The 14,413-nt window shown below is 30.5% G+C and overlaps 1 protein-coding gene across 1 annotated transcript in view; it reads right to left on the bottom strand.

Annotated features, from left to right (window-relative positions):
* LOC142326577 (coiled-coil domain-containing protein 170-like) overlaps nt 1–5,835 on the bottom strand; it is a 55,814-nt gene extending 49,979 nt beyond the window's left edge. The window contains exons 1-2 of the mRNA XM_075369158.1: nt 5,701–5,835; nt 303–395 (exon numbers count right to left, since the gene is read on the bottom strand). Of these exons, the coding sequence (XP_075225273.1) occupies nt 303–395; nt 5,701–5,835 (228 nt within the window). The remainder of the gene's footprint in view (nt 1–302; nt 396–5,700) is intronic.
* Between the last annotated feature and the right edge of the window lie 8,578 nt (nt 5,836–14,413).

Raw genomic sequence — 14,413 nt, 5'->3', positions numbered from 1 at the left:
AACAAATCCTGAAAAATTAAGTTTAATCCAATTTAAAGAGAGGCATTCTCTTTTAATTTTATTTATTTGGGGAGAAATTTGCAAGTATCAATAAATGACATAATTTACAATGTTAAGAAAGTAATATCAATAACTAAAGAAAGTAGACCAAACAACAGACAGAGATAATCTCTATGAACAACACAGAGATAATAAAAAGGTTATTTTTTTGTTTGTTTTAACTTATTCATAAAATTTGTAACAAGATCATAACTTATAAAAGCAGTAATAAAAAATATTAAAAAAAAAAAAATGTAACATACTTCTGCAAGAAGTCGATCCCGCTTATACTGCAGAGCAGCCAACTCACTACGCAAAGTGGTATTCATATCGTGGGTCATTTCTTCACCAGATCTCTGTAAACAATACAAATAAATCAGATTACTCCTAAAAACACCATATATGCCCTCTAAAACATCATATTTATTTTATCATTGCAAGAAACTGATCTAATAACATTTATAGGTCATCCAACCTCAATTGTTGAAATTTTGTGATCATATAGATAATTGTTTATTATGATAACAATATAAATTTTAAAAACTGATTATACCTTGTACAAAAAACTGAGTCCAAGGCAGAAACAGCTTAATGAGACTGTGAGCATAGATTTAAAACCTTTACATTAAACTATAATTTAATGGTTTTTATTAAATCAAATGTGTTATTTGCCTAAGTCAAAAATGGTATTTTGAATTTCACTTCATTAATTTTCATTAATTTGAACTGTTTATTAACTGACACTAATGTGGCAAAGCAAAATAAATGATAAGATGTACATAGAACATTCACAAAAAAAATCCAATGTGTATGTAATACATAAAATAAACTACTATACTGTTTCAAATTTTATATTTGAAAACAAAATATAGTTTCAAACACAGATACATTTAACATAAAAGCACTCCATAATATCAATGTTTTACAATCACCTTATAGATATAAATTCCCTAGTACACCAAGATTAACCTCTCAGACATTCTACAATTACAAAACATATCCATAAGTTAATTCACCAGAAAATTATGAAATAATACTAGAATAAAAAACCAAAACAGCAGTATACAAAATAAACAGATAATATATTTCACAATATTCATACCTTATCAGCAATATCAGCTGACAATTGGCACAAAAAAACATCTCTGAAGTTTCCACAAAAACAACAAAGTGTAATAAGATAGGGATTGTCCTCCAATATCCTCCCCACAGTCTGTTGAACATCATTACCCATGATTTATACAACAATTATTCCCGAACATATAACAGACTGTATTAAAAAAATTTATAACTCAAGTTTATGTTAATTCCTATCTGCAAAAGTTTAAGATAGTCCTCACCAAGAAGTTGGTGCAATTATGAATATTATGTTAGACTGTAGCATGCATGTTCTTACTTTTCTGATTACATCATTGTACTGTGGGTATTGTTATTTGGATTTTTTATATTTATTTTTAAAATTACATCAGTAAATCACAGTTACTAAAGGTGTTAAACCATTATTATTGTCAACATTGCAGCAATTACAAATCAGCATCATTATGTGAAAGATATTATCTCCCTGTGAATGTTTGAATTGTTTGTTTTATCAAGAGATAAAATGAGTTGTATTCATTTGTTTCAACAGTTTGCTATTTTACCAGAATTGTGTAATCAGGGGCACAACATGTGTTAAATTTTTGAATGACTAAAAACAGTGGCATTGTAAGAAAACGCAGTGCCAAATCAATACACAAATGCAGCCCAATACATGGTTGTATATCTCTAAACTAAGCCTTGATAAGATTTTACTATTTATTTCATGTAGCTATGAAATGATGACCAAGATCTTCTATGAATGCAAATGAAATATTAACAATACAGCTGTCGACTGAAGAAATTATCTAAGGGAAGTGTGCACAAAGAAGCTTCTAAAATGAAAAAATGTAAATGCTGGCCTGGGTCTGACAATATAGATAGACTAGTCTCTATTAATGAGGAGGAAGAACAAGGTCAACAGAGTCCCTCAGGAACAATATGTGTTCAGAAGACTATGCTGTGAAATGGTGGCATATTTCATGTTTGCAGTAGATAATCGTTCTGCAGATACATTTTTGCCAGTTGTAGTAGAGCACACTATATCACATTCAATAATAATTTTTTGTCAGTGACGGCATAAAATGAATGGTAATTTGAACAGGAATTAAGTCCACAATACTGTAAACCGTTTATAAAATTTCACTGATCCTCTTACAGGGGCAGATACTTAGAAAATAGAGCAACATCAGGGGGACAGCCAAAAATACAATGTGCCATAAATCAAGGAGAGAAAGAGAATTTCTGGACAGCTAGTTATGAGAATTCTTGCAGCGGAAAAGTGAAAATAAATGATCGCAATATGCTTTAAGCAATTCTGGAAGATATTGTTGCTCTTTGGACTACGCAATAAATATTTATATTTAAGTATCCAATATTTCTAATATTATTACTTCACTCTCAATCATTAATTTGTATTTAATTATTTCAATTTATAATTTTTTTCATTTTTAAAAAAGTTTTGGACTTTTTTTCTACATTTATCTATTTGCAAATTTTTTATTAATTTTTTTTTTTTTAATACAAAATAACAATATATGAATCCTTTAAAAATTTTTTCCCAAAATGGTAGTGTAATTTTTCTCCCAGAAATACACAAAATAAATGGATGAGAGAGAATAACAAAGGGCAACCAAGATAGTGAGATGCATGATAAGTTCACACACTTATAAAGTCAATTATAAATAAATGTCTTTACGTGGTGTTTTGTATTGTGTATGCAAAATCCCTATTTCGTGGAAATATCAGTAGATGTCACCTAGTCTTTTTATTTGCTTCTGATTCCGAAACACATAGTTATTGTTGAGCTACGGCCGTTCATGGACATTTGTCTAATTCACAGTGCGTTAAAATTTGCTTCTTTATACTGAGTCAAAAAGTGTTACAGTGAGTCAGTGACAATTTTGAGCTCATTTTAACAATCAATGCACCCCAGCAAGAAACACCATTCTCAGTTTATACCATAAATTTGAGGAAGAAGGCAGTATAAAAGAAAAGACGACCTAAAACAACTCCCATTCATTCTCCAGAAGATATTGAAGCATTTCAAGCTGCCATCTAACATAGTCTGGAAAAGTCTACAAGACAAGCTTCACAAGAAATGGGAATATCTCTTCATACAGTACAAAGAATGTTATACAGTGATCTCAAGCTGTTTCCATACAAATTGACTATCCTGACTCAACGTAACAAGCAAAATAAATTGGAGTTTGCACAGTGGTTGGAAGGGAAAGATGACGTTCTGTTCAAATCTTGGTTTCCAAATGAGGCCTATTTTCATATTGATGACACTGTTAACAAACAAAATGTCTGCTTTTGGGTGGCAGCAGCTCCATGAATCATGTGTGAAAAACAACAACATGGGCCTAAAGTAACTGTTTGGGCAGCTTTATCCGGACACAGATTGATAGGGCCAGTGTTTTTCAACAATGCTATTTGGATACGTCAAGGAATAATTTTCATCCTGAACTGCTTGCAACTAAGTTGCCTTTATATATTCAATGATTTATGCAAGATGGTGCAACCTCTTGCACCACTAATGTTATGTTAGATTTTTTAAATTAGTTTTTTGTTATTGCATAATTTCAAATCGCTATCCATATTGCTACAATGAAGGTTTCTTTTGGCCACCTTTGAGCCCAGATTTAAATCTTTGCGACTTTTTTTTAATGAGGATATTTAAAAGAGAAACTTTTCCTGTTAAGACCTGCAAATCTTTTGGTCATGCATGTGCGGACAGTTCAGTTGTGTAAAGAGATTCAAGATGACTTGTGTTGCAGTCATCAGAAATGTACACACTCACCTTAAAAAGCTGTTAGGCAAGACGGTAGCCACATTGAATATGTCTTGCAGTAAAAGAACTTTCCATGAATACTGAATTTGGTATGTAAAGTTGTAATAACATTAAATTTAAAAATAAATATGTAATCCAAAATTAAATGTGTCAAATTACTATGCACACCCTATAAGAAAAGTAAAACAGAATCATTTTTTTTGGATCTCGCATGTAAATATAAAAAAAAAATTGTTTACCCATATAAACATTAAAAATTTTATGACATTTAAAGATAGTAAAAATAAATATTTTTTTTTTATAAGTTATTACAGATAAATTTTCACTGTTTTGATTCAAACAGTATTCTGAAAATCTCTAGATATTTGGTGTAGCTTTCTTGATTTGGGATCAAAAGACAGCTATAACTATACCCCTTATACCTATAGCAAGTGTACCTACAGTTTTTCATCTCTGGATTGCTAAGCCAAAATGTGTTGTTATTCAGAATCCAACATGAGTGACATTCAGAAGACAATTAAAGAAGTACCAAAAAACAGCATTTTAAAATAGATAAAGAGATTAGTATAAAGTATAATTACAATACATAGCAAAATAAAATTTTTACATTTTATATCTAAATAGGGTACAATTTAAAACCCAAAACAATAGAAGGCTAGTTTGATCAGTAAATAAAGACATTCATCCAGTACCTATAACTTAGCAAGCTATTTACTTTAAAAAAAATATAGAAAAACCACTATATATACCACTGTAATAGTCATTTCTTGAATTAAGTCCTATGTACACACAAGGCCAATTTGAAGTTGTTCAAAATCCTAACAAGCTAGAATTAGTTAGATAATTTATAAGTATTCATTTACTAAAATACTCAATGAGAAAAATTTACAAGGTTTATTAACACTATGAAACGATCATCTTATTATTCATCAAAATTTATAAACCATTAACTCATTCTATAAGGTAGTAGAAGTATCACTGCTGACAGTTCATTTGAGGGGATAATGTTCTAGGAAGCAAGAATCCAATCAATCACTACTTCAGTAATCCATCCCCACCTTACAGATGAACTTAGCTTTACAAACTACAAGAAGAAATACTTAATACATTAGTCCACCTCTGAACTGCATTGCAATACATGTTAATATTTTTAACAGCTGCAGCATCTGTTTAATTCCAAATATTACAGAATTGCAATTTCAGATACAGCTGTGGTTTTTGTTAATTTATTAAGGTTTAATCCCGATATAATTCAGTTAATATTATCTATATGTTGTTAACACATTAAATCATTCTTTACCAGTAATGGCAGTATTCATGGTCACCACAGCATCAAAAAATGCATTCATTTATAATAAAAGATTTTACTTACACGTTATTGATTGTAAAGAGATGCTACTTCATCTGCTTTTTATCTAAAAAGGTGGAAGTCTGAATTTCTACAGTTCGAATATCAATCAGGTTTCGCATTTCCCACAAATTACAATGAACCCTACCCGTTAATTATAAAAAGTAAATCAAAATAAAAACTTTCAGAGGTTAGCCTGTCAGTTTAAATAGTCAGTACAGACCTCTACTGCCTAAGGTTATAAAATAAGTAAAAATTCAATTATATATTCAAAAATAACTGTTAAGCCGAAAACAGTTGTCAGTTTCAAAATTATAATAAAATTAAATTTTCCCTTTTACCGTACTGGCAGAATTCTCAGAAGCCCGTAAAAATGCAGACGGAAACATAAAGAAAAATTCGTCGTTTCAATTTATTCTACAATCGCACTATACCGTACAGATACTAATAGCTCCATTTCAGCTGAACTATTAATACTTCCACTTACACCTCCAATTGTAGTAATTAAATGAGCAACGTGAGAAGGTAATGCTAATTTTTCAGAACACACCATTCGTTTCATCACATATTCATCAAACATATTAATAGATCATTGAAGTGGATTAATATTCAATCGCAATTACTAGTTGTTGATCACGAACACGAATCGATTTCCTAATTATTTACCACTACGTTTAGCATCGATGATTATCATATCGATTGACAAGACTACTTCCTTTTTTCCTGTTTAGCCTCCGGGAATTACCGTTCAGGTATTCAGAGGGTGAATGATGATGATATGTAGAAGAGTAAATAAAGTGTTGTCTTGTACAGTCTCAGTTCGACCATTCCTGAAATGTGTGGTTAATTGAAATCCAACCACCAAAGAACGCCGGTATCCACGATCTAGTATTCAAATCCGTATAAAAGTTATTAGGACTTGGAACCTCGACTTCCAAATCAACTGTTTGGGAATACGCGTTCACCACTAGACCGACCCGGTGGGTTTGATAAGACTACTAATCTGAATGTATTTTTTAAACCAGTAACCTAAAATAAAATCTACATTTAAAAAGACGCCACAACAAGACACACACGAAAATTAAACTTAAAAAACTGGAATACTTTTTAAAAAATAATAAACTACACATAATTAGTATTAATATCTTATACACCTATATAGATTTTCATGAAACTAATTTCAAAATATTGAATTTTGAAACTAGATCGTATGTAAGATGAAAGAACGATTAACAGTTGCGTTTGTTTAATTAAAAAAATATTGTTATTAAACATTTAGACACTAACCTTTAAAAAAATCTAATATTAAGCATCATCCTGCAAAGTTAAAACGTATCGTACCGCGCAATTCTGACTTCAACATGATTATAACTTAACTCATTTCTAAGTAAAGAAAAGGAATCGTCTTCTTCCGTACAGTTCGAGACATCACCAGCCGACTCTTGGTCCCCCCCACAACCTATTCAGCTACGATCAAACGCATTAACCCAAACTCAAGTTTATCGGCTGAGTATCATCACATCGTCGAAGAATAAATATATCTTTTACTCTAATGTTATAGCTAAGGAAAGTACCCGTATCTTATTTTGCAACTTCCAGTCCAAGCAATAAAAAACCAAACGAAATATTCAATACGTAACAACCATTCCTCAGTTTTATTGAAATAGAATTTATTTTCATACAAGCATCATTGCACAAATTATCTTTATTCAGATGATAAGTTTCAATAGAAAAATATCAAACAGCACCAGTAGATATATACTTTTTTATTATTAAACTATTACTGTTTTTCGTAAATACGTAATATATTTTCGTAGGTGGAAAAATATATACGAAACTAAATAAATAAAAAATTAAACTACCTTTATAACGGTTCTTTATTGAAATTTATTTTTTTAAATGTTAGATGATATTATTTTTAATTATTATTTTTATTACAAAAGAACGGAATCATTCCACTTCGGATGGAATGATTATCCAATGAATGTTATCCAATGCCTGGGTGGATTGACCGGGTGGATAACAATAAAAAGAATATGAATAATCATATTTTAACACCGGAAATGGAGACTGATCTTTCCAAAAATTTAAAGTTTCTTATTATTTTGTAGGTTTTACTTTCATTACCATTACTTCTTTTTGTTGGAATAATTTTTCATTACATAGTCTAAAATTGCATTTTAACTAGTTGAGACGCTGAGATTTACATTTAATCAAAACGTACCAACAGTAGCAGTAATTACAAATCCCGTTCATTGCCCGACATTATTATTTAGGTATGTAACCCAAATTCAGATTAATCTGTGGAATTTGGATATACAGTAGTTAGTTCATTTTACAGGCAAGTGTAATTTTGTCATAATCAGTTCTAGTCTCTTTTATAATCTTTATTTTAAACCAAATACTTTTTACCTATATAAATAAAAATGTAAATATTAGTTTGTTCAAAATCTTAAATCTCCGAAAGTTCTTCACCGATTGCTTTGAAATTTTGACATAACGTTGCGTTCGAATACGCGCGTGTTTTTATATACCTACTATTTATATACCTAAGATGTCACACCTGTAACAGGTAAAAACATGCTTTTTTTCAAAACAGAGCTATCTATTGGACTTAAAAGCAACACGAACTGTACTAAATATTTTTCGAATCCATTTCAATGTTTCTGATATGTGTGTCCACTATAGATTAAAAAACTATTGACCTTCACGCGCGGAGAAAAAGGGAGAACGGGAAAAATCGGAAAATAAAAATAGGGAAAAATTGGAAAAGGGAAGAAGATAAAAAAAGGTAAAAAGGGGAAAATTAAAAAAGGAAAAGTGGGAAAGGATAAAAGGGGGAAAGGGAATGTGTGAAAGTAAAATAAGGGAAAGGTAAAGAGGAAATGGAAGAGAATATGGTAAAATTAAAATGAAAAAAGGAAAATGGAGAAAGGGATAAAAAGGAAAAGGGGAAAAGGGAGAAAGAGTAAAAAGGAAAAAGGGAAAGGTAAAATTTTGTGAAGTTCCATAATGTTCATTTTGTTAATATATTATCAAACTTTCAATTGTGTTCATTTAATCTATATATATATATATATATATATATATATATATATATATATAATCAAATCTAGCAATAGCGAAGCATTGCCGGGTCTGCTAGTTTGTAATAACAATTGATACGCTCATATATTTATTTTCAACGGGGATATATTTTTTCTTTAAATCCCCTCTCAAAGGATAAATCTGGATTAAGACTAGATTTCATACCTCCCTCATATTTTGCAAAATCAAAATTATAATAAGCTAAAATTCAAATCTGAAAGTAATACCAACAATAATTGAAAAAAAAATGAAGCTTTCTTTTTAACAATCTCTAAGAAGGTGAGAAAAGGGCTCATAGAAGAGGGTGATGACTAGATTATTTTAATATCTGTTAAAATTTCTGATTAGTTTTCTGTTGTTTGTTTTTTTTTTTTTTGTTTTAATGATATCGTTATATATGCTTGATACTTTAAGTGAGATATGAAATTTTATAGCGTATAAAAAAATGCCATGCCTGACCGGGATTCGAACCCGGGACTTACGGATAAAAGGCTGAGATGCTACCACTCCGCCGCGGAGATGGGCAAGTTGAATAGTCATAATACTGAATTGACCAGTTGAATTGGATCATCTGACCCTGGGATACGATCCTCGTTCCATAATAATGTTTCATGAGCTGAAGATGTGTAAACATCTACCAGACAGCCACAAACATGTAAAAAAGGGAAAAGTGAGTTCTACTTCGCTAAATTAAAAACAACTCGCTAATTCTTAATTTGGAACCAACATTAAAAATATTTTCTTTTCTTTTTCCTGTTTAGCCTCCGGTAACTACCGTTTAGATAATTCTTCAGAGGATGAATGAGGATGATATGTATGAGTGTAAATGAAGTGTAGTCTTGTACATTCTCAGTTCGACCATTCCTGAGATGTGTGGTTAATTGAAACCCAACACAACCACCAAAGAACACCGGTATCCACGATCTAGTATTCAAATCCGTGTAAAAATAACTGGCTTTACTAGGACTTGAACGCTGTAACTCTCGACTTCCAAATCAGCTGATTTGGGAAGACGCGTTAATCACTAGACCAACCCGGTGGGTTAACATTAAAAATCTAAATTTAATGAAAAACTGAAAAAAAATATATGCGATTTTTGAAGTTGGTTTTTTCGTTTTTAAAGATTTATTTTATTTATTAAAAATTTTCATTTAAAATGGAGAAGATCTATAAAACTGCTGCTCTTGTGAAATACTTTCGCAAGAAATACAAAAAAGGAAGATCTGAATCTTGATAAAATAAAAAATGCGACTGCTACTGACTAAAGTTCTCTAGAACATAATATACTATATTTACTTTTATTACTGTTTTTTTGACAAACATAAAAAATAAATAATAGAAACGATGTAAAAAAACTGCTAACGAGCTTATTAAAACTCTGAAATTCGGAGAATATACATTATTTTTTTAACCTAAAAATTCTAAACACCGATCTTCGTAGCGCAGTGGTCGCGTCATTTCCTTTCATCACGAGGTTCTGGGTTCGAGTTACGGTCAGATATATGGCATTTTTTCATTCGCTATAAAAAAATTCATTCATTAACATCTATCAGCAGTTGTTACAGGGTTTCAATCAGAATAAAATGGAATATAGAGGAGTTAATTCCTGTTAGAATTTTTCTGCTTCAAATCGGTTATAGATATTCAACACATATATTCATTTTCAAGCGAACACATTGTAGATATATAATTATATCAATAAAAAAAAAACTTAATTTTTTTTTTTGTATTTTTATAGTAATAACAAAAAGTAAAATGTTTTCAAAATACCTATGAAGGTTAATTCGCTTAAAAATCTTCCATTTAAGTTATCTGGAAAAACTCACAAGGAAAGAATAATAACGAGATATAATAATTAAAACCTGTTCAGTCTATAAAAACTATCAGTGAATTGTAATTTCTTCAGTGCAAGTTTGGTCAGTACAGGAGTACGGTACAATACAGGAGTTAGTGGTTTGGTCCACTAATTGGTTTTTAAATTTCGCGTCACCGATTCGCTCGCGAAATACATAATCAGAATTACAAACATAAATTACCATAACAATTTAATTCAATAGTGATAACTACTGAAAGGATTATCATTATTGACAAGATTACCACTATTGACTATTTTTTACTTACTAAAACGCCAAAAATTAAAAAAAACAATTTCTGTTTTTTATTCCTTAAAATATTAAAATTTATAAAACCCGAAACGGTTTTTTAGATATTTATCTGAAAAGTATTTGTAATTCCAAATCTACTGAATATGTCGTTTAGTATAGTCGGAAATGGGGAAAAATTGCAAATTATTTTTCAACATTTTTTTATCTTTCTTCACCCCTCTCAAGGTCAAATTTCAGAAAATCTAGAAATTGGTTTTTAAATATTCACATGAAGAAAACAAACACAAAAAATCAAATTAATGCGAGAAATTAAAAAAAAGCCGGATTTCAAACAAAATTTAAAAATTCATTTTAATCCTTTAAACTCGGAATTACAAAAAAAATCCTTTCTTATTGTGCACTTACGCTGAAAGAAGAACGTGTATAAAAATTTTCATCAATTTATTTCCGATAGTTTATGCTGGGCGTTGTGAATGACTCACGATATTTTATAAATAAATATATAATATATATTTATTTACATAATAACAACAGGCTTACGCCTATACGTCCCAACATGTATTCTTTCTGTGTCCGCGATTCGCCAATGAGCGTAGAGAGACGCTCGGCAACCTGAGATGTGAGCAAATGTTTCGCCCTGAAGATACCCTAGAAATCCTATTACAAGGTGAGGCACAGTGGAACACTGGAAAGATTCGTCAGGACGGTCATGAGGAAGCTACATATTTATATGCGGAGTCACACAGAGGAGAATGGCGCCGGAGGGTGAGACAGGTCCTCTGCTGAGAACCTCTACCTCTTTAAAAAAAAAAAAAAAAGCTTATGCCCTCTTACAGTTACTAGATGATAGATGAATCTTGTAGCGTTTGAAAAGTCTCATGCTTGGCCGGGATTTGAACCCGGAACCTCTGGATGAAAGGCCCAAATGCTACCACACGCCAGGGATATATATATGTATAATTACATTTTAATAATAATTAGTTTGGTCTTTTAAAACAAACAAAAAAAAAAACAATTTAATATGCATTAAATTTAAACAATGCAACTTGCTAAACTAAACTAAAAACAGTTTAGATTAATGGAAGTTTAATCAATTACATCCTTCAAATTTAACAATAATTATTAATGATGAAAGAAAAACAGGGATTTTTTTTCTTTTGTTGGCATAAAAAATCCACACACACACACACACATATCCAGGGAGAGTATGAGAGACAGAAAGAATAATGAACAATGATTTAACCGAAATTTATATAATTAAATTGAATTTTTGTCAAGGTGATATAACAACGACCTACAAAATAACTTAATTGAGCTTGTGTTGCGTGAAGGCATTTTATCGATATGCGGAAACAAAACTGACATTTACAGGGGAAATAAAAAAAAGAAGAGGGAAAATAAAAATATAAAAATAAAAGCGTGCATGCAACAGTCAGTAGTTTTTATCCAATCACTCAGGAAAAATACTTTATTAAAACTAGATGATGTGCTGTACTAGGAAAATACAATAAGTTAAACGGAATTGAAAAATATTTTTACTTTTTTATATCATCTATATATAAAACTGATTGAAATTGCAAGGACAAGAAATGAATAACTCAATCGTTCAATCCAGTGATGTCTCCTGTGTCATAAGTAAAATCTAGTAGATAATTCTCTTCTAATTTTATTTTTTCAATTATATCAAATTATCTTAGAGTTCTGAACAAATGCTTATAAGATTATAAAATATATAAGAATAAGTAACTTGTATTTACAATTTTCTATCGAATATAGGTTCTAAAATAATTTTAAAGAAATCAATAAAGCCATTAATAAACAATATGTAAAACACATCCAACACGTGACACTCGTATACAGGAACAATTGACGAATAAAAATTATACTACTATGGCAATCGAAAATATTGTGAATGCAACAAATCTGAGATAGTCAGATGTGGACACCACATGACTTCCTTTTACGCCTATTAAATTATACATACACATTTTTTTGATGCATTTCATTTAAACTTATTTCATTTGAAAGTGAGACACGATCCTCCAATTTATTAATAATAGTGGAAAGTTACACAATTGCTGAAATATTAGTTTTATTAACATCAAATATTTATGCGATTATTAATTCAATAATCTTACCTGAAATATTAAGTTAAGAATAAAAGTCCCTTTATTACTTCTTAAGTAAATGTAAGTCTTTTATATCTAATATTATGTTTTTAAAATTATTATAATGCAACCATCATCAAAATGAATACAAAAAGGAAACAGAACGTTACTAAATTTTATAGCGATATTGATTAAAAAGTGGACTGAAATAAATACATAAATAAAAATAATACGATTCTAAATTATAATTTTCAATTATCCTTACTAATATTATAAATGCGAATGTGAGTTTGTTTGTTTGTTACGCTTTCACGCATAAACTACTCAACCGATCATCATGAAACTTCCTACACATATTCTCAAAGGTATTGCGAAGGACATAGGACACATTTTAGTAAAAAAACAAAAAAAAAACAATATTTTTTCGGGAGGGTAAAAAAATTTATATTGGTAGGTATAATCAAAAATCTTAACTAGAATTCTATACAGAAGAATTGAGAGGAGAGTGTTAGGAGAAGACCAACTTAGTTTCAGGAAAAGTATAGGGACAAGGGAAGCAATTTTAGGCCTCAGATTAATAGTAGAAGGAAGATTAAAGAAAAACAAACCAACATACTTGGCGTTTATAGACCTAGAAAAGGCATTCGATAACGTAGACTGGAATAAAATTTTCAGCATTTTAAAAAAAATAGGGTTCAAATACAGAGATAGAAGAACAATTGCTAACGTACAGGAACCAAACAGCAACAGTAACAATTGAAGAACATAAGAAAGAAGCCGTAATAAGAAAGGGAGTCCGACAAGGGTGTTCCCTGTCTCCGTTACTTTTTAATCTTTACATGGAACTAGCAGTTAATAATGTTAAAGAACAATTTAGATTCGGAGTAACAGTACAAGGTGAAAAGATAAAGATGCTACGATTTGCTGATGATATAGTAATTCTAGCCGAGAGTAAAAAGGATTTAGAAGAAACAATGGACGGCATAGATGAAATCCTATGCAAGAACTATCGCATGAAAATAAACAAGAACAAACCAAAAGTAATGAAATGTAGTAGAAATAACAAAGATGGACCATTGAATGTGAAAATAGAAGGAGAAAAGATTATGGCGATAGAAGAATTTTGTTATTTGGGAAGTAGAATTACTAAAGATGGATGAAGCAGAACCGATATAAAATGCCGAATAGCACAAGCTAAACGAGCCTTCAGTAAGAAATATAAGTTGTTTACATCAAAAATTAATTTAAATGTCAGGAAAAGATTTTTGAAAGTGTATGTTTGGAGTATCGCTTTATATGGAAGTGAAACTTGGACGATCGGAGTATCTAAGAAGAAAAGGTTAGAAGCTTTTGAAATGCGGTGCTATAGGAGAATGTTAAAAATCAGATGGGTGGATAAAGTGACAAATGAAGAGGTATTGCGGCAAATAGATGAAGAAAGAAGCATTTGGAAAAATATAGTTAAAAGAAGAGACAGACTTATAGGCCACATACTAAGGCATCCTGGAATAGTCGCTTTAATATTGGAAGGACAGGTAGAAGGGAAAAATTGTGTAGGCAGGCCACGTTTGGAATATGTAAAACAAATTGTTAGGGATGTAGGATGTAGAGGGTATACTGAAATGAAACGACTAGCACTAGATAGGGAATCTTGGAGAGCGCCATCAAACCAGTCAAATGACTGAAGACAAAAAAAAAAAAGGTATGATCGTCCAACAAAATATTTGACTAAATTCAATGCCATCTAGCGTTCCAGTAAGTAAATGAAATAAAGTGCCTATCCAACACTGTAATACCGACGGTCAAGTAACTATTCGATTGAGTATAGTGCTTCTGCTGTTTCGAATCCTTCTATATT

Source organism: Lycorma delicatula, chromosome 6 (assembly GCF_047948215.1).
Source record: "Lycorma delicatula isolate Av1 chromosome 6, ASM4794821v1, whole genome shotgun sequence".
NCBI classification, from domain to species: Eukaryota; Metazoa; Arthropoda; class Insecta; order Hemiptera; family Fulgoridae; genus Lycorma; species Lycorma delicatula.
This window is presented reverse-complemented; position numbering and strand designations above follow the sequence as displayed.